A 23,101-nucleotide genomic window follows, 5' to 3' on the forward strand; every position below is an offset into this window, starting at 1 on the left:
ATTCTACTTATCATTGTTAAACATCCTTGGTACCTCCCTGTTGCAAAAAAATCCATACTTAGAAGAGAGTGACAAATTATTATAGTAAATCTTTCAAACTGATAAAAGTAACTGTATTTAGCTTGTCTACCAAAAAGTATAAATCTGAATGGTCTATTGACCAAGAAAAGTGAAGTTCAGCTTTAATTTGACATTTTGGTATTTTTCTGTTAGTAATACAGTTATGACCAAATTCATTTTCCAATCATTTTTTTAATTTTACAGTAATGTTTGTTGCTATTTGACAGAATAACAACACTTTCTAATAAAACCATATATTTCTAAATGATGGTGTATTAGAAAGGATATTTCTTTAAAGGATAGGTAATGGGAAGGATAAATTTCAAGTCAAAGACTGCTGTAACATACTTTCTACTCATGATGTCACCTGCCATTCCCAATCTGTCTTTCAGTGGAAAAACATATAGTATCTTCACTCAAGCTTCTTCTTCATTCAAATGATTTATTCCATCTTAAATATCTAACATAACCTACCTGAACCTAACTCATAAATATCTCTAAACTGTTCTACTTCTGTAAGGTAATCTCTGTACACTATTAAACAAGTAATCTTACACTGGGTTTTGATAAACTTTCTTTTTTATCTCTCTTCCATCAGATATCTTATTTACAAGAAAAAAATGGAATGCTATGCAGCCTAATTATTCTTGTTACTCTTGAGAATGGATATGTCGTTTTTTGGAAATGGCTTGCGACTCATGACAGATTACCTACAACCATCATGAATATCACGATTAACGTAATACATTCAAGGATCGTTCAGAAATTAAATAGACAAATAGCGACAGCAAAAAAAATATTTAATAGAATATATTAAAGAGACTGACATTCAACATGGACTCCTGACATAAAAAATATTAACTGTTCGAAAAGAATTTTTATTACTATAACTTCTTTTGTTTACTTCAAAATGATAGCTCTGCTTGAAACATGTACCATGAAAGAACCATGTGCTGGGATAAGATTTTTATTTTTTAAGGTCTAAAACCAGCCAAATTCATCCCTCGTGAAAGTTCAAACAGTATGGTAAGAACTTTATCAACTGCACAAATGTAACTGCATAACAGGAGTCATTTATTTTCATTATAGTTGAAGACTGGTGAAAGTTTTGACTGACAATGTAATGATCTTATTTGCAAGGACAGAATCAAACAAATTTAAGTAATTACTAAAATTGCAGTGTGGGTGTAAGCACTGTCCATTTCATTCACAAAATCATGACTATTTTTAGGAGCAGGCAATGGTTTTTAAATTACCTAATTACATAACAGAAAGGACTAGCTTATTTCAATTATTAGGAAGAATAATGTACAATCAAAATAAAGTGCAATTGTGATATTCTAGAAAATAAATGAAACCAGCAGTAAGGAAAAAACATCCTGTTTCTCTCGAAATGGTGCAATTCTTCTAATAACAACGCCCAACCCATAACTCAAAAGAAACAGTAAGCTATTCAAAGGTCAGGTAGGAAGGTGCCATCATATTCAATTTACAGTCCAGATTTTACACCACCAAAATTTATTTTTTGTTTGGTTTTCTCAAAGAGTTTGTACATAGCAAGTCAAGAATGTCACCAAGGTGAACAATTCTTTACTACTGGAATAAGAAAGTTCACAGAAAGATGGGACTAATGCCTAAATGTAGCTAATAGTATTCATTTCATTGTCATTGAACAAATAAAATTTTTTTACAATCATTTGTGTTGTTAATTATTCAGTAACCCTTGAACACACTTTTATTTATTATTTCTTAATCAAGATTTGTTTTAGTGCTTTTCAATTTTTTTGAATTCTCATGAGTATTTTCATTTAATGACATTTAAATTAGTTATAATTTTCTATTGTAATATTCACAACTTTAAAAAGATTGTTAATATTTTTAATATGATCTGTGAAAACAAATTTTTGGTTGTCATTCTTAAACACTTCAGAGAATATTTTTCTAAATGCTATAAATTAGGACATTCAGTGATACAGTTTTATCATAAAACTGTATGAGCATAGCATCAGCCCTGACAGTTGATGTAGCTATGGTAATTAACCATTAAAAATGCCAGCATCATGCTGCCCATAATCCTTAAAATTTAGTAACCAACAGGAACTGGTTCTGTAGATTACAGGGTCCTGTAATCACACATTAGATGTTATGGAAACAACAGGTCGGTTTGTGTCCATCTTATTCGGGACCCAAAGCAGAATGTTTTATTAGTAAATATTATCAGTATGTAAATTTGCTTTTCAATTTCTATTAAATGGTATATTTGTCTAATAAAATTAGTAAATGATACATACCTTAGTAACATTAGTGAGAACTGCTAAAAACATAAGTCCATAATAACCTCATTGAGGAAATCTTGCAAGCAGAAACATAACCTGAGCCCATCCAAATAAAACGACGACTGAACTGACATAACATAAAGAGTCAATTACTAGTGGAGTTTCTCCTTTGTTCAACACAATACATACTAATACCATTAAAGATAATGGACAAATGAATTTCAACCAAGGCTCAAGTACTTTCCAACGCAGTGGACCTAAAAGTACCAGTTCAATAGCCGATTGTAACAACATCAGTGTACTAAAAAGTAGCAGCAGATATGGCAAGTAATCTCTCTCGTTCTTTTCAAGGAACTAAAAACACAAAAAAAAATGTAATAAAATATATTAATTGTTGTATAACATATATGTTTTAATATATTATTAATAAACCATAATGTTAATATATTGCTTTGTGTTATGATGCATTCCAGTTTCAGAACTGTTTTTTGAAGAAAAAAGTGTTAGAGAAACATTCAGTATAAATAAGAACCATAGATTTATTTGAAAATAAAGTCCAAAAACTTATTTCTGTGATACAAAGTGACTTACTTTTATATATAACAAAATAAAAAAGTTTTTCTTTAAAGAATTTACAAAACTTCTGATGGAAAAGTTGATTTTAATAAAAAACTGAAATTTGTTAATTTTGCATTATTGTTAATTATTAAAATGCCATTTATTAAAAGAACTCTAGTAAGAATTTCAAAAAAAATCACACACACACATGCATCGCATACATAAATACATACATATAATCTTTTTAATTAGAATTTTTATATTTAAAAAACAGTTTTACCAGTTGTTAATGAATTACAAAAGTTTTTTTGTAATAGATTTTAATATGATGGCTCCACATTTTAAAACTACACTGGTTCTCAGTAAAACAAGATTTTTTTATTCTTTTCCTCTTTGGTTTTAACAAAACTATAACAGTCCCAGCATAATTAGTGTTAATTAAAAATTGGATAAAATAACAGTTGCGAAGGAAAGAATTTCTAAAAAATGCTATCGCACTTGACATGCTACAAACATATAGATGAATGATAGGAAATAGTAGTTCACTCCTATGCAATAAAATGGATGATGTATGAATATGTATATATAATGAATTCTAAGTTAACATAAAGCAACAGTTATCTTTGATAAACAACAGAAACTGTCAGTACATTTAATAAAAATATTTTTTCACTCATATTCTTTTCTCCATTCCATTTTTAATTGATCTATAACTATACTATTATAAAAGGGGGAAGAGGTTTTTGTTTGTTCAGGATAAACAGAAAACTACTCGATCAATCGCAACCAAATCTTTACCATTTCCATTTAAGTGATGTACAGCGAGCCATTTCTTCATCAGATTTGGGAAAAGAAAATAACTGCTGGGAGCCAAATCTGGTGCTTGTGGAAGACCTTGAAATTTAGGTTATGGAGTTGCAGCAACAACCTGAAGATGTATGTGCAGATACATTATCTTCTAGAAAGAGCACTTTATTTTTGGCCAGATATGAACATTATACAAATTTTTTTATATGGATTTGAATGCTAGTTCGTGAATACCAGTGTTCTTTGGTGTTCGGGTAGCAATTAACCACACATCTCAGGGAATGGTCGACCTGAGACTGTACAAGACTGCACTTCATTTACATTCATACATATTATCCTCATTCATCTCCTGAAGTAATAACCTTATGGTGGTTCTGGAGGCTAAACAGAAAAAAGAGTGGACATTAGCCTGAATGATCCTTCAATCAGTCCAGTAGTGAAATGTAATACTACCTAGTGATGGTCCTTCCATTTTCTTGGTAGTCTAAGCCCACCACAATACAAGAATCCTAAAAAAACTATAGTCATAACTGTCCCTGTAGATGGAACAGTTTTCACTTTCTTTGATTATTAAATAATTCCTTAATTATCAAACCACCCACAAATTTTTAAATTGGTTACAATAAACAATTCTCTTCATTTTTTCCTTTTTTAATTCACATTAATCTTTTCACAATACTTTATTTATACGCATTCAATGTGGGTGTGATTCTGAGGAACTGTAACATTGTAGTAATTAAATTACAGAATAATTCTGTGTCAAGGACATTGCATTTTCCGATTTACTATGCTCAAAAAATGAGGTAAATACCCCAATTCAACACTTTTTTTAAGAATTTCATGTACTTACTTTATAATACAGTTAACGGATTACTTATGCATTTGAAGACAAAACTATAATTTCTAATGATTTTTATGTAGTTCTTGAATCACACACACACACACACACAGATGCAATTGGATTCAATTATACAACCCTACAACAAGCATGCATTCAGCTGATTTTTCAGACTTTTATTATATTTTAATTTTACAATAAATTTTCCTACTGAAATTTTAAAAGTACTAGAATCATGATTTAAATGTACAACTTTAAAACGTACGTTTATATAGTGTTTTAAAATAGTGTTTTAAGTCAACTATTACCAAAAACGTTTAGCTTGAGTTGTATAGGGGTGCAGATTCTTTACTTCACAATAATGTAATGTTATGGAAATTATATAGGAACTACAGATGGAGGGAAGCATGGCATTCATTTTTCTATCGCTCTTCATATATTTTAATATATTCTCACCTTTATAAGTGATATTATAATTGACCTGTATTACGGTCATACATTATATATATACTATTTTTCACTTTTATGTTAAACATTATTTTATACTATTATTAAAGAACTTAATCCACAAAGAATTATATTACCTTTTAAGTAATACAATACTACAAAACATTAAACTTTATGTTACATTTCTAACATAGATTCTAATTTTGTTTATTATTGAAATCGATCACATTATCACTCATAGCTCAGGTGGCCCTTTCTCATCAGAAAACATAATTGTTCATCAGCTTCTTCTTTCAGAAACTAACAATTAGTAAAGTCTGCTATTTTCATACTCTGGTTATTAAAACATATATCCTCCTTCTAACCAGTTTTTATTGTAAAGACGGATTCTCCAATGTAACTTTAAATATTTTAAGTTAATATACAAACTAGCTTACCAACAATTGAATTCAAAGCGTTCAAGCGCTTTCAGAATTAAATTCCATCTTCAGGAACTCTCATATTCTTCCTACTTGTAAAAGTTATTAAAACTTCACATGTAAATTATAAAAAATGTTGATGTTTGCTTAAAACATAATAGTTGTTCTTCATATGTTATAAAATTATGTCATGTAAATATCCTGTCAATTTTGTGGTCTCAACTATTATCTAATTTTAACAAAATTATAACTTTAATTATTAAAAAAAAAAATCTTTTAAAATATAAAATAACAGTGGTGTAATTTGAAATTAAACAGTGTTGCATTAAAAAGTATAACAAATACATATTTATCTTATTAAAAAACATCTTTATTATAATCTTCAATATTAACTATGTATTTTATAAATAAGAAATGGAATTTTTTTATTGTACAAAAATTAACACCCGATCATAATTTTAGTTCGGAAATTTTTCATTATACTAAATTATTAAATATTTATTAATATATTTTAAGTTTGATTTGCTTACTACAGAATAAAATATTTATTAATAACATTGTGTTTAACAAATACAATTTAGTACGCCAATGTCATTTTGTTTAAAAAATCTGAACAAAAGAGAAGAGTAAAAAAAGAGTACTGTAAAAAAACAGTTTCTCTGAAATGTGCAACTCATCTGATATAATTACAGTAAAAAACAACTAATGGATAAAGCAGGTGATGATGGTAAAATTCCAACATCTGCTTCATCATTAACTCTTTTCATAACAAATCCTGAGCTTTTCACAACCAGTCATATAAAATTATTACAGATATAATCTGCTTTTAGTACTTGAGAGATTAATATTCTTATTTTAATTGAGATTAAAATAATTATATTTTATTGACTTAAATGAATATCTGATTAAAAAAAAAAAACCTTGAAATAAATAAAAAATTATTCACGTGAAGGAGTAGACAGTTAATCTTTAAGGAGTTAATGGAAAAATTAAATATTGAGTTAGTTGAAATGATTAATAAAATCTAATCCACGGTCGACACATAAAACACCAAAAATAAGGTCTATTTTTGGTGTTTTATGTGTCGTTACAGGTCGTAACTTACCATCCAAATAAAGCTGGATGTTTCACTTACATCACTGCTATGAACCAGAGCAAAAGCGTATACTGATAATGTACTTACAAAGCAAACATGTGCAATAAGTAACAATAAAAATATCAGTTTCATTTTCTTCCACTTTAAAGAAATAAGTGCCTCTATTAATGGATGCTGTATTATTGAATTGCCACGTTCTTCTACTAATAATAACAATATTGATTTTTGTTTTGTAATATTTTTTTGGCGTTAACAAATCAAAATCAAGCAATATCTGTTGTAAAAAAAGAAAGTATTTAAAATTATTTCCTTAAAAAAAGTATTATTAGTTTTTAAAAAATCAATACTATTTACTAATTTATTTTGTTGACTTTAAATGATAAAAATAGATTTTTTAAATATTAACTCAATGTTTTTTTTTATACTTAAAAACTTTTTTTACTAATTTTTTATTAACATGATAACTATTTTAGGAAATTAAAAATGAATTTAATACAATATTTATTAATGTATTCAATGAATAAAATACATTATTAATTTATCAGTGAATAAGATTTCTGAAAAAGAATTGCAACATTTAATGCTTGAATAATTACAGGATGATACCATAAGGTTTAATTAAATAATCAAACCAATTCTAAAAAGATTTTCAGAAGGCATTACCATATTATTTTTTTATTGTTTATTAATAAAATGTAAAAAATTGTGAGTCATTCATTATAACTCTTTTCACAGATGATACAATTATATTCTGTTCCCCACAAAGCTAAACATCTGGGTTTTTTATTAAATGAAAAGTTCTCATGAGATGATCAAATTGATTTTCTTTGCAATAAAATCAGGCTGTACTCTTTTAAACTAAAATGCTTTAATAAAATACTAAGCTTGTCATTGTTGTTAAATGTTTATTTATAATATTATTATCGTTATTACTACATACAAAGTATAATATCACCTTGGGGAACTTCTTCAAAAAATCAGAACGAGTTTTTAAGATACAAAATTCAGCTGACAGATGATTATCTGGCTATGGTCATACTTAACTATAATCATTGACAAAAAACATAGTAGTTATTATTGTCTATATAACTGTATTTTTTTGTGTGAAATGGCTCCAATAATGGCCTATTCATTACACAGTAAACCCTCGTCCCTGTTGTGATAAATGAAAAGCCTGACCCAGAATTTATGAGAAAGTCAAGCCTCAAAATCTTTCCTAAAATAAAAATTCATGAATGTTCATTCATAAAAGCATTTAATGGGGTATAAATTTTGTTTTGTTTAAAACAAAAAAAACTTTTATATTAAACTGTACTAGCAATTAATTAAATTTTTTTTACGTAAAGAAATTCGTCTATCAATATAAATAAATGAACTAAATTTTTTTAAACTATATAATAAAAATAAAATTACCTTACATCCATGATCACTGCTAAGTACAGAATTATGTTGGGTAAATGTAATTTTAGAATCAAGTATTCTAAGTAAAAAATCAACAGGACGTGTCAAATTTGTGAATATTTCATCAACAACAGTAACGCAAGTATTTGTTTCAGCAGCTAAATCACCACCCTTTTTTAATAAAGCACTGAGACAATCCTTGTGGCCAGAGGATGCTGCTTTATGCAATGGTGTACAACCAGCCTGCAAATCATTAAAAACCATGTAAGATAACTTTTAAATATTTATCATTTCAAATTTTCTGCATTTCTTATTTATCCTGCAAATATGAGATAACTCTTATCAAATACGTAATACAATTCTTAACTGTGGAAGAGTCCTCTGCCCATAATTTATTGAAAATAAGTGATTTACAGTTGCAAAGTCTGTTAAAAATTAAAAGATAACTACGACAAATGTTTTTTTTTTTTGTTAAGTATTATGTACAAGGAGCAGCTGAAACATAATGCACACTGAAATGTAAAACAGGAGAAAACAGTGTCTGTTCTCAACTGCAAAACTGATAGGAGCTGCCATCTTGAGTTTCATTCCTTTCCTAGGAACATTCCAAAACTCACTGACCCATGCAATCTAATTTTCTGTCACGTCATCATTGTTATGTAGTATAATACACCTGCCACGTTAAGGCATCTAACACAATATGCTATGATTGAATTTTTAACAGTTGAAAACATGGATGCTACTGACACTCATCGTCATCTAAAAGCTGTTTATCGTAATGAAACTGTTGATCAAAGTACTGCAAGTAGGTAGGCAATAAAATTTCATGCAACAGAAGCTGGTAAATCAAATAATGAGGATAACCTCGTAGCGGTCAACCAATAAGAAGCACCAAAATCAGGTGGATGAATCAATTCAAAATGACTGTCACATCACATAACAGCGCATCGCCACCTGGATAGTCATTTCAAAAAAAAAAACATGAGAGTAGGACACATTGTAAGACTGGGCTACACTGAGTCAACAGAGATTTTAACCTTGAAAAAATTTACTACATCAAATAAATTATTGGAATGGGTTCGGAAAAATATGTAGAATAAAAATGTGCCCTAGCAGACATGAGCAATTAACTATTTAATTTATTTATTAACAAATTAAAGTCAATAACGACTTTATTTTTAATCATATGTAAAAATAAAAAGCACCAATAGATAGCTGAGGAAGTGTTGCATAAAAAACTTCCCTTTACTATTACTTTTTTCTACGAAAAAAGTACCCGGGAGGTTTATCATGTTCGACAATCCAATTTACTCGATAATTCCACAAAACAATAATGTTCAGCCACACATATTACGTGCAACTAGTAAGCTTTTATGAAGATGAAGTCTGAACTTACTCCACACCCTCTGTATGGAATAGGTTCAGATTACCTTCTGTACTCACCAGATTTGATACCCTGTGATTTTCACTTCTTTTCACAAGATGGATATTAAGGATATTCCTTTCACTACGGATGCTGAAAAGAAGGATGCAGTGAGAAACATTATTTTTTTAATTACCTGTTCTGATTTACCCACATTTCTCTTCCAGGTCATTATTGTGGATTGTTAGAAGCTGGGAAAACAACACACTGATTCATTACCTCAACTGATCCAAAACACATCACTTCTATCCAAATTTCAGTTCATACATTCCGTCATTGATTTAACCATCATGCTTTTGCTATGATTTGTATTCGGATTAAATATTCTTTAACAAGAATGTAACTAAAATTTTTCTCTAAATTTATTATTATTATTATTTTATTTTTACCTTGAATTAAAGTAATGTAATTGTATATTGAATTTACCTCAAAAAAGAGTGACTTTTTTTGTAACAAGCTCTTATAACAAACAACAAATGAATTGTTATTACAGAAGAGGTGTACTGTAAAGCATTCACTATGTAATGCTTCATATTGTTCAAAATATAATTAATAATGTACACAAATGAGATGTGATAAAAAAATTAGAGTTACACGTTGCCCTTTCGACTGACTTCATCTTTTTCCCATTTGATGATACTACTGTCTATAATATACGAGGTGCTACCCAAAAGTTCAGGGAATTTTACCATAAAAATGAAATAGCTTACCATAATTTATAATTTCCACTGTCTCCTTCAAAGTAATCCCCTTTGGCATTGATACAGTGATTCCAGCATTTTTCCCGTGATTCCATGCATCCCTGGAAGTCTGCAGGTGTAAGTATTCGAAGCACGTTCTGTGTTTCTTTCTCAATCTCCTCAATTGTGTTAAAACGACGGCCTTTCGATTGAAATTTTATTTTCGGAAAGAGAAAAAAGTCGCACGGGACAAGGTCAGGCAAATAGGGTGGGTGGGGAATCACTACCGTCTTTTTGGAAGCCAAGAAATTCTGAACGGCTAGCGATATGTGCGCAGGCGCGTTGTCATGGTGCAGAACCCAGCTGTTGTTACCCCACAGATCTGAACATTTGCGCCTAATGCTTTCACGTAACCGCTTCAAAACTTCAACATAGAACATCCCATTAACAGTTTGACCAAGAGGAACAAATTCCTTATGGATAATGCCGTAGATGTCGAAAAAAACAATCATGGACTTCACATTGCTGCGAACTTGGCATGCTTTTTTTGGCCGTGGTGAACTTGGCGACTTCCACTGCGACGACTGCTGCTTAGTTTCAAGGTCGTACCCGTACACTCATGTCTCATCTCCGGTTATGATGTTGAAGATGAAGTTAGGGTCATCTCTTGCTGAATTTTTCAATTCACTACAGACAGCTACGCGATTTTGTTTCCGGTCGCTGTTCAACAGTCTCGGTACAAATTTTGCAGCAATGCGTCTCATGTTCAAATTGTCCGACAAGATGCGTTGCACGAACCCATATGACATTTGTACGATTGCACAAACATCATGGATTGTTTATCTACGATCTGCAATAATAGCCTCTCGCACTCTCGCGATGTTTTCCGGTGTTGCGCTGATGGTCTTCCTGAACGCTCATCGTCATCGACTGTCGTTTGTCCATCTTTGAATCGTTTGTACCACAAAAAAGTTTTACTTTTACTCATAGCATTGTCACCAAATGCTTCCACAAGCATGCGATGCGTTTCTGCACCGGTTTTTTTAAGCGTGAAGCAAAATTTGATGCAGGTACTTTGCTCTTTAAAATCTGCCATCTGGAACTTCGCTGAAGCAGTAAAACACAACGTTACACAACCGCACGGAAGTCAACAATGCAGCCTCTCACTGTCACAGCTATTGGAACATTGATTCACAAAGAGTACTGTTAGCCTCATCTGGCAGGTTGTAACAGCACCCACCGGGTTGGTCTAGTGGTTAACGCGTCTTCCCAAATCAGCTGATTTGGAAGTCGAGAGTTACAGCGTTCAAGTCCTAGTAAAGCCAGATATTTTTACATGGATTTGAATACTAGATCGTGGATACCGGTGTTCTTTGGTGTTTGGGTTTCAATTAACCACACATCTCAGGAATGGTCGAACTGAGACAAGACTAACACTTCATTTACACTCATACATATCATCCTCATTCATCCTCTGAAGAATTATCTAAATGGTAGTTATCGGAGGTTAAACAGGAAAAAGAAAGAAAGAAAAGCAGGTTGTAACACCAATGTTTCGCGCACGAAATTCAAATTCCCCAAACTTTTGGGTAGCACCTTGTATATAAATACTTTCAGCCATATTAAACGTATTTAAAATTTTACAGCCGTGTAATTGACATATTTTATTACAAGTGACAATTTATTTTGTTTGAAAATGATGGAACAAAAGATCTACATTAAATTTTACATAAAAAATTGAATAAAGTACAGAGAAACGGTGAAATCACTCTGCTCCTGATTCATTCCCCATTTCCTATAAATGAAAAAGCTTAGTGATTGTGGAGACAGAGAAGCAGCTTGCAACCGGTTAAAGTTGTACCTTATTAATCATAAGTAGAAGATTGAAAATTCATCTTTTGATAATACAATCCACAAAGGATATAAAATCCTTGCTTCAAAATTTTGAACATAGGGTCATTGAAGAAGTGTTCTAGGCCTTTTCTTGTCTTAATATTTATAAATAATTTTCCATAGAATACCACACTATTCATATTTATCTATTTTGTACATGATGCCACTGTATGTATAGCTGAAGATAATTATTTTAAAGGATAGAAAACTCTGTGTTATTAGATGAAAAAAAAATAATTTAAAGAAATAATAATTATCTAATTTAAAAAATAGATAAAACTATAAACTGTTCAATTTTTAATCCAGTTGATCATACTGCAATTTTTTAGAATAGTAATACTTCGGTCACTTAAAGTGTAAAATTCATAAATTTCATGGGATAATCAAATCAATTTTGTTTGCAGCATGATCAAACCACATTGTTTTGCTCTGAGTGTTTTAATTGACTGTCAAGCTTGTTGTAATAATAAAATATTTATAATTATTGCATCTAAAATGTAATTACCTATACAGCTAAATAATTTTTCAACTAATTTAATTTTAAAATGTCACTAATAATTTTTTTACTTATTAAGAAAAAAAAACATATAATTTTTTTGTTTCTTTAATATGTATTATTTAAATAAATACTCAAATATTTAGCAATTAACATCTTTAACAGATTATTATTTTGTTCTTTTCTGGTTTTATTTACTTATTATCTTCACATAATTAAATCCCATTATTTCAGAAAATCATTATTTTTATGTATTAATATAATAAGAACCTCTCTTTTATATTTTTAGTTTTTTACTTTCTAATGTCGCTCTGATCAAAGTTTTTGCAAAGATTCCTGTGTTCCTTCCAGGCAAATCCTGAAGCAGTCCCTTTTTGAAGAACTACAAAAAGATTTGTAGTTCTGGTGGAACAGCAAATCCACCATATATGACATATTTATGTAACATATAAGTATGCTGGAATTATTAAGTTATTTATTTTAATTAAAAGTACTAAATCAAAATTCTAATGTTTTAACTAAATATGCTCTATTAAGCTAAACAACCCATCCGTAACTTGTAATCTGCTTTTATCTGTTAAAAAAACATAACTGAATGTTTCTTAAATATTCTAGAGTGGATTTCCTGACAACAAGAAATAATCTATATACTAAAGAACAAAATTTTAAAATGCTTACTTTATCAGGATAATTAATTAAATTTTTGCTACACTTCATTAACAGAATATTAAGAACATCAATATTGCCAACACTAGCCGCAATATGGAGAGGTGTCTCACCATTTATTTCTTCAGATTCAATTTTAGCATCCTTGTCAATAAGAATACGAGTAGCCGTAACTGAACCAATTTTTACAGAATGATGTAACGGGGTACACTTAGTATTTTCACAAGCAATGTTAACAAAAGCACCTTTTGAAACTAACAGATCTACAATCATCTCATATCTGTAATAAAATAAATACAGTTCAAAAAAGTAAATAAAAATTTGCATACACACACACACACACACAAATATATATTTAAATTCTGTTAAATAAAGAAACTACAACAGAATATTGAGGTAGAACGTATCTCACCTTAATTTTTCATTCAAGTACTTCAGCAGGATCCTTCATTCTCAGTAATTATTGAAATAATTCTGTAATTGCATAATAAAAATACTAAAATAATGAAAATTTTATATTAATTTAAATGAGTGCTGCTATCTGTTACAGTTTTTATTTTTCATTCTGTACTAGGTGGTTTATTTAACAGAATTTAAATGTAATTTAACTGTACAGCGGAATAATATGAATCTTAAAAGGATTAATTTCAGTAAAATAATTAATGTATATATATTTTTTGAATATTCAAATAATTCAATAACATCTTGACCGATCTGATAATAAGATTTAATATTATATAAAATACAAACCACCAAACAATTAGATAAGTTAAACTTCTCTTATTAATTTTTAATAACTAGTTTTCACAATATCTGGCATCTTCAGTTTGTGTTAAATTCTATTTTTATAACATTAAAAGTTATTATTTTTAATAATTTGTCATGTTGTTTTGAAAATTGTAATATATTCCCACTTTTGTAGTTTAAATAACATTGTAAAAATATTTGTACTTTTGCTTCATTACTGGAATAATCTTCTAGATTGTACTTTTATAATATTATTTAAATTATGACAATAGAAAAATATTGCAGTTTCTAAAACAACATGACAAATTATTAAAAATAATAAATTTTAATATTTAAAAATAGAATTTTATCACACCGACTGAAGATGTGGAATACCATGAAAACTAATTATTAAAAATGAATAAGGTAAGTTTAACTTATCTAATTAATGTGTTTGGAGGTTTGTATTTTATATAATATTAAATATATATATTTATTATAAACCTCCTATAAGATATTAGTAGATCTGAAGAAACTATTTATTTGATAATGTGAAATTTTAATGAAATTTGCAAAGTTTTAAGAAAATCTGTACTTAAATGTAGAAAGAAAATAAGTTATTTACATACTATACATAAATCAGGTACCAGTTAATAGATTATCTTTGCAAGAAACAAAGCTTTGATTCAGACAGAAATGAGACAATGACGTAATCTATTTGTGTTGTTTTTTAATTTGTACATTCAAGAAGCAATACAATAAATGAAGGAAAAATTTGAGGGCAGCAACTAGCCAGGGAGAAAAAGTAATAAAGTTGTTTTCAGAACAGAAAAGAATGGAGAATTTTATTTAAATTTAATTTTGTTTAAACCCTTTAAAGATGCTACGACTTACCCTTTAAAGATAAAGATGCTACGATTTTCTGATGATATAGTAATTCTAGCTGAGAGTAAAAAGGATTTAGAAGAAACAATGAATGGCATGGATGAAGTGGATGAAGTCCTATGCAAGATCTATCACATGAAAATAAAAACGAACAAAACGAAAGTAATGAAATGTAGTAGAAATAACAAAGATGGACCACTGAATGTGAAAATAGGAGGAGAAAAGATTACGGAGGTAGAAGAATTTTGTTATTTGGGAAGTAGAATTACTAAAGATGGACGAAGCAGGAGCGATATAAAATGCCGAATAGCACAAGCGAAACGAGCCTTCAGTCAAAAATATAATTTGTTTACATCAAAAATTAATTTAAACGTCAAGAAAAGATTTTTGAAAGTATATGTTTGGAGCATCGCTTTATATGGAAGTGAAACTTGGACGATCGGAGTACCTGAGAAGAAAAGATTAGAAGCTTTTGAAATGTGGTGCTATAGGAGAACGTAAAAATCAGACGGGTGGATAAAGTGACAAATGAAGAGGTGTTATGGCAAATAGATGAAGAAAGAAGCATTTGGAAAATTGTAGCTAAATGAAGAGACAGACTTATAGGCCGCATACTAAGGCATCCTGGAATAGTCGCTTTATTATTGGAAGGACAGGCAGAAGGAAAAAATTGTGTAGGAAGGCCACGTTTGGAATATGTAAGGGATGTAGGATGTAGTGGGTATATCGAAATGAAATGACTAGCACTAGATAGTGAATCTTGGAGAGCTGCATCAAACCAGTCAAATGACTGAATATAAAAAAAAACCTTTAACTGGCAATACTTACTGATTTTATTTTTATTAATTTTTTAAATTAATTCAATTTAGCACCCATGCAGAGAAAAAAGCTTCTTTAGAACATAAATTTATTCATACATTAATAATTTTAAAAATATAAGAGACACATGTTAAGGAGTGTAACACAGTCTGACAAAATTAATTACATTGCTGCTGTTATAATCTACTGGTAAATAATGAAATTAATGTTTGATCATATATTATAAATGATTTTAAATTAAATTAATGAAAATTAAGTGTAGAAATTATTTGAAGCAGTTTGGTGCAACCAATAACAAATATTACTTTAAAATCTTGGATTCAAAAAAAAATTAATGATACTTGAAAATTATCAATCTAAAATACTTAATTTTTAGATGATTTGAACATCTACTGATTAATGACAACAGATTCCATACATATTTACACCCACCCATGTACTATTATTGAACAATAAAGTAGTTTTGTATTTATTTTCCAATAACTTTTATTATTCCTAATGTGTTTGTTACAATCTCTTCAACTAGTGAACAGTAAGCAACTCTTCCATAGCCCTATGAGATGAGGATGATATGTACGACATGTAAATGAGGTGTAGTCTTGTACAGACTCAGGCAGACCATTCCTGAGATTTGTGGTTAATTGAACCCCAACCACCAAAGTACAACAGTATCTACTGTCTAATATTCAAATCCATATAAAAGCAGCTTTTACTAGAATGCTATAGAAGTGGTATATGCTAATTTTTTGACTTGTAACTATAAAATTAATATAAATTATATCAATCTCTTAAATAAGGATAAAATATTTTTTTTAAGATCAGGTAACACCAGCGTATGATGTTATAAGAGTGGATGCAGTGAAGGTGTTGATGTTTTACATTCATTCCTGTGGTAACATCGATATTATTACATTTTTCTGAGAAAGGTTATGGACAACTTAAGTATAAGAGGCTCAATCAAATTTACTTTCTCTGATGTTAATGTTTATGATTATCAATCATTGAGATGAATGAGATGAGATATCACTTGAGCTGAACATCATCTGCATTTTTAATTTGTTTGGCATGTAAATCTATCATAGCATATTTAGCTCTATGTAGAATGCAACAGGAAACCATTTCACAGATTACCTTCCATAGCAAGCGTGCTTACCACTCTTCAGAAGAGCAACAGAATTTCAGAAGTGACCCGTATTTCATATCGAGTCATTGACAAGGATAACAAGGCAACAGATACGCCAGAAAGAATTTTAACACATTGTTTATGATTCACCTAGGACTGTTTTGAAAAAAAAAAATATAATTAATTACATATAACAGCTGTGAAAAACTATGATATATTTTGCTCTAAGAGCAGAGAAAATCAATATAAATTGTAAAGATTAAGTAAATAGTTAATATTTAAAAAAAAAGTAAATCATAGTCATACTATTTACACTGCTCCAAGCAATCAGCTGTGAAAAACCTTGATATATTTTGCTCTAAGAGCGGAGAAAATCAATATAAATTGTAAAGATTAAGTAAATAGTTAATATTTAAAAAAAAAAAATAACAATAATTTAATATATAATCAATACCTTTCAATGGTTAAAGTACTACTAGTATTTGACATTATCATTTCATTGACCAAAAATAATAAAGGACTCACACCATTTTCATCCACAGCATTTATATTTCTCTATATTCCAACAATAACTTAATGCAATTAATATGACCACTTTTAACTGCCTCATGTAATGGTGTATATCCCCAACTCCTAGGTAGTGGCAACTAAAATAAAACAAAAAATACATTAGATTATTGTTCAGAAGAAAACTACATTTTACTCCAAAGTTTTTTTAAAGAAAATTTTTCAAAACTGTAAATGTAATCATATTGTTGCATGTTCTCAGCTCGATCAGGATATTGTAAATTGTAAATTGTAAATTGCTTACATTACAATTTATTGTTTAAAGAACATAAGTAAAACAAGACAAATCATTTAATAGACAAATCATTTATTGTTGTTGTGCAGTAATCACAACAACAATAATAATAACAGACATGATTACATACAAAACAGAATTTAAAGTAATCGTCAGGATTTATTCTCAGGTAGATAAATAATAAAAAGCAGAATTCAGTCCCATTGACAAAAGGCATTAGCATGATCATTAGTCTTGTATTAACAACAATAGTACAATAGATAAGACAAGTATAAAGTTCTTCCACTGCAAATAGCTTTTCTGTTCAGAAATAAAACTACCCTAACAATTTATGAATGAAATTTAGTACATTAACTCTTTCACTTATAATCTAACAATAACTCACCGAACCATTTTTTTTTTTGTGGACTGGAATTTACTTGTGACGTCACCTTAATCGCGTTGAATTTAATTCACTTCTTCACTGACCTCCTCGCAAAATACTTTCACTGACTGACATCTTGCAGAACTCTCCTTGCGGACTCACATCATAATATGTCGCTTAGACTGATTTTGCATACTCTCCTTGCAGAATGACATCATAACATCTTGCTTAGACTGATTTCAAATGGTCTTCCTCAGAGTATTTATACTCCTAACCTCTTTACCTGCCAGACCAGACCCAACTCGAAGTGTGAGAATGATTGTCCGGCCTCATACACTCTCATGAAATTCCTACCCTGGTCTGGTAACTGTTTTCATGGAACATCTGTTTAGGTGTATCAGTGGTCAGAATTACAAAAGACAGTTGTTAAACGGATTTGTTACCTTTACTAAAAGGATTTTTCTTTTATCCCCTTTCTGGATTCCTGCCATTATTATATTTTCTATTACTTTCCTCTTGATTGGCAGGAATCTGTTACTCAGGTCTGTTATACTAGTCTTCTTATAATATGTAATACAACAAGCAATTATTAAAGTATTTAATTTTATTACCCATATTTCTAATTCATTTATTTTCATCTTTTACAAAAAATATAGTAATAATCAACTTAACAATAAATACATTAAAATAAAAGCTAAAATTAAGTGATGCAAGTTTTTTAGTATAAAAAAAAATACTAACTGTAAACAGGAAGCAGAACTTGTTACAGTATTTTTCTATAAGGATTATTCAAATACTTAAAGTAAATATGAAATTACATGGATACACACAAGGCTTTCAAGCAAAAACTCATGAAGACATTTTTTTTACTGCATTCACATTTAATGTTTGAACTCTTGAAATCATCAGTGTAATCAGTTCTAATATTCATAAGAAAATTAAAATTATTACAAAATACAATCTTATAACTTATCTCTGGATTGAACTTTCTTATGTGAATTTTTACAATAATTGAATTAGCACATAAAAATGATGAATTATTTTGTTGTCCATAAAACAAAACAAATAGAAAAAGTAAAATATTAAGATTTAGTCCTTTCAGAAATTTCCAGACTCAAATAATTTTTTTGAAAATGCAGGCAAATACAATCTAACCCTAAAGAAAAATCTTGATATGAAAACCAATAAACACCGGTTTTGTTCTCTATTGGCGAAAACCTGCATAAACATTTACAAATGCTGAAAATAATAAAATGATCAGTAATGATCCAAAGTCCTGAGAAGTGAAACCCACCAACATTTTGAAACGTTTTTACATTTTTCACTTCCAAAAATTAAATGAATTCATAAATTATAAGTATGACCTTCTTGTATACACAGAACCTTTGAATAATTTTTTGCTACTCAGATCAGATGACCTTAAAATAATAAAATAACATGTCTCGTTTTTGCCAGATATATCTTGGTATCATTTAATACTGTCATAAGCTCAAGCCCTTGGGGGTTGAAATGTAATAAAAATCCCATTTACTGAATCCTTCTGAGCGAATCCAGTAAATACCATCATTTGCATTTCTAAGTGAAAATTAGAGATAAAATTCTAACTTCTGATAAGGCCTTCAGCACAACACCAGCGTGTTGTAAAGTTGCACAAATTGTGTAAAATGCAAGGTAGCTTTTCTAGGAAAAATTAAAAATACAATCCTCATCCATAAGCGCAGAAACTCCATATATTTTTGTCCACGTAGAAAAGACCATGGAGTGATAAAATCATAGAAATATTTTTTTTGGGACTTATCGTAAAACTTTTAGTATTATCTTGTTCATGCTTAAACATGAAAAATTTTATTATTTAAATAGTAAAATAATAATAATAATAATATTATTAATAATTTTAAGAAAGAAGACAGCAAACTTTTCTGGTGTTGTCTCTTACATTCAACAAAACTTTTAAATGGAAATAGTACAAATAAATATAAGTAACATTGACTTAATGTTAAATACAAACTGTAAATATTATTAATTGAACAATTTTACTGAGATTGAACTTGTTTTGTTAAGTTAATAATTTTAAAATTAAACAAATGAAAATAAAAATTGTGATTATTATTTTAAAATATAAATTATTAAATGATTATTTTTATTATTAATAATAATAGTGAAACTAGTGTTTTTATTGCTTAACCTGACTGAACAGAAAGAAGATTTGACCCACATTTGTTAAAAAAAACAAAATGCTCATAAAAAGTTTAGGTCCAAAATCTCCTTGATCAAATGATTTTCTTACCTTAAAAATGACTGAATATTAAATAAACAATTAAAAAACTCATCAAAGCCACAATAAAAACACAAAACATCTGTAACAAAAAATGCATCTCCATAAACACAAAAATAAGACATTATAACTCAGTTATCCAACCAGAAATACTTTACGGATGCGAAACCATATTTGGACCGTACCAGACAAGGTTTACCAACAAACTGGAAAAGATTGAAAGACAGATTCTACGACGATGCATCGGGAAAAACATTAAAAAAGACGGGATTTGGAGAATTATTCCAAATGAAGAGATTTAGAAAACTATCATCCCGATAACCAATAAATTTAAAAAGAAGAGAATTTCCTTTCTAGGACATATTTTCAGAATGGAAGAGACCAGACTTATCAGACGGATAATTGAACTTTTCTGGAACAAGAAAAGCAGACCGAACTGGTTATACGAAGTACAGAAAGACATGGAGGAATTAGACATAACCCGTGAAAACCTAAAAACGAAAACCGGAAACTATGAGAAATTAAAAAATAAAGAAAAAAGATTCCTATCAAAACCCAAGAAAACAATAAGCTTTTTTGTACTCTGAACAAGAAAGGGCAAGAAGATCTGAAACCCTTAGAAATTACTGGCAAAAAAGAAAAGCTGAAAAACAGCAAATCAGCAAGAAAAGAAAGAACTTGCCAAAAAAAATAAATAAACTAAAGTAATCCATTATGGTCTTAAAAGTAATTAAAAAAAAAAAAAAAAAAAAAAAAAAAAAAAAAATTAAAATTAAAATTTTCAGTAATAATATTTGGGTCACCTTTTGATTCCCTTGCATGACATCTATCTCGTATAACATTTTTAATATCAGCTACAACTTGAAAAAAAATGTTTAAATTGTTATGTTAGGTCTAATGGGTCTAATTAATACTAGATGTAGTTGGATTTTTCAATCTGAATATTAAAGTCTAAAGATATTTTAAGTACAGATTCCATTCACCCCTCTTGTTTTAATCCGAGTATAGTGTAGTTTGCTGTGATATTAAACAAACCTAAAAAAAAATTATAGTATATTAAAAAAAACATGGTTACCGTAATGATTCCTTGTTCAACGAGGGTCAAAAATTAGGTCAAAGTCTGAAGCTACAATTGTGAGTCAAACATTATCTACATTTTTTGTTCTACAGTTTATTTACACAAAGGCAGCTGCTTAACATGTATATTGTTTTTCTACATAGACACCACTGCAGTCAATGCACTTGGTCCAGTGGTCCAGAAGCTTGCATATTCCTTTCAAGAAGAAGGTTTTCAGTCGGTCATGAAGCCATTTTGGACCGCTTCCTGCATATCTAAGTCTGTAGAAAATCAACAACCTTGCAAAACACTCCTGAGTGGCCCAAACAGATGTCAGAGGGAGCAAGACTGGGTGGGAGCAGGAAGGGTGTTCCAGTACTTCAAAATTCAACTTGATGGTTTGAACAGTGTGTGGCCATTGGCATGGAGCAACAATATTTTCTTCAACAATAGACTATGGAAACTGAGCTTGTCATGGATGATTTGATACTCACAACCGTGACTGATGTTCAAAGAAAATGCTACCTTATCGACGGTAACTTGCCTATTCACCAGAACCATCTCTCCAGCTAACTGTATCTTGTCATCAGTTGTGGAGGTTGATAAGCGTTCTTCTCCCTCTTCATGCATCACACTTGTTCAGTCTTTTAAACTCTCAATCCACAAAAAGCACTTTTATGTGATAAACCACTGTGCCTGTATTGTGATAAAAGTTTATAATGAATTTCAGCCCGTTTCACACTTTCCGACCAGAGAAATCTGATCACTGCGTGTTATTTTTCTTTGGTACAAACTACTAGCAGGGCAGATATGTTTACACTATAATAACTGGAAGGCAAATGACACGATTGAGATCAAATTTCATACACATGACTGCAGTCATATAAACTCTAAGCAACCATGTGTTGTAGGCAGTACGACAATCTTGAAGGTCTGTTAAAGTGAAAGTGTATATCATTTTTGACTTGCCCTATTTGTTGTAAATATATGCCTCCGCCTCCACTACTAAATTTTAATAAATTAAAACTTTTGCCTTATTATTAAGTATTTTCATCATATTAAAGTTCAATTTTCTACAGCCACTATATTGAACCTTCATTGACTTTCTGGAAAGGGGTAAAACAATAACTGGACACCATTATTCATCTTTGCATAATGATTTATCTAAATAATGAAATAAAGAAAAAACAAACACATTTGACAAAAAAAATTATTTTTCATCAAGACAAACATACCAGTTGTGATTCTTACAGCAAAATTGCTCTAACTATTATGCAACAAAATTCTTCCTACACCTCAGATTTAGCACCTTCAGAATATTATTTTTTCCAAATATGAATAATTGAAGTGCTGGATTTACAAATAATGTTAAAGTTATTACCAAAAAATTTACATATTATGAAGACTTAAATAAATCATGTTATAATGATGCAAGTTTTTTAACATACGTTATTAGCAGCAGTCACTTCTCTTGCACAATCCATTCCGTGAGAACACCGAAATGAATTATAACTGCCATCATTTTTCCACGGCATAAGTACATATCGATTGTTTGGTGAAGCTCCAGCTTCCAGTAACAGTCTAACATCCTCAGAACCTAGTATAGCAGCATAATGCAATGGAGTTCTGCCAATTTTATCACAACAATTTGCCTAAATAACACATATTTTAAACATAAGATTAATTTTCCAAGAATTGACTTTTCATTAACTAACATTTTTTAATATAAAAAAAATTATATGCAGCTTTTTCTTTCATACCCTCTTTTTTCCTAATTTTAAACAGAAGTGATATGAAATGATTTTCACAGCCAAATGCCTTTCCTAACATCAAACTATGAGGAGGAATGATATTTTCAGTTTGTTAAAAAATGCCATGTCCAATTATGTTCCAAATCAGGAGAACATTCCACATAAAAGAGAGAAGAAATACTAATGCTTCACGACAGTTTTTATGCAGCTATTACATGACTTTCTAAAAGCTATACATT

General features: G+C 29.6%; 1 protein-coding gene across 2 annotated transcripts in view; it reads right to left on the bottom strand.

The window, feature by feature from the left end:
• Nucleotides 1-22,666, bottom strand: part of LOC142321050 (ankyrin repeat and SOCS box protein 11-like) — a 59,788-nt gene extending 37,122 nt beyond the window's left edge. The window contains exons 1-6 of one of the 2 annotated variants that reach the window (XM_075359088.1): nucleotides 22,560-22,666; nucleotides 17,068-17,260; nucleotides 13,073-13,340; nucleotides 7,915-8,145; nucleotides 6,511-6,775; nucleotides 2,352-2,690 (exon numbers count right to left, since the gene is read on the bottom strand). In XM_075359088.1, coding sequence (XP_075215203.1) covers nucleotides 6,548-6,775; nucleotides 7,915-8,145; nucleotides 13,073-13,340; nucleotides 17,068-17,108 — 768 coding nt within the window. In that variant the 5' untranslated portion in view covers nucleotides 17,109-17,260; nucleotides 22,560-22,666 and the 3' untranslated portion in view covers nucleotides 2,352-2,690; nucleotides 6,511-6,547. Of the gene's footprint in view, nucleotides 1-2,351; nucleotides 2,691-6,510; nucleotides 6,776-7,914; nucleotides 8,146-13,072; nucleotides 13,341-17,067; nucleotides 17,261-22,559 lie in introns of those variants that run through there. The other variant, XM_075359137.1, reaches the window with a different exon arrangement.
• Between the last annotated feature and the right edge of the window lie 435 nt (nucleotides 22,667-23,101).

The sequence above is a fragment of the Lycorma delicatula genome, chromosome 1, assembly GCF_047948215.1.
Source record: "Lycorma delicatula isolate Av1 chromosome 1, ASM4794821v1, whole genome shotgun sequence".
Taxonomy (NCBI): domain Eukaryota; kingdom Metazoa; phylum Arthropoda; class Insecta; order Hemiptera; family Fulgoridae; genus Lycorma; species Lycorma delicatula.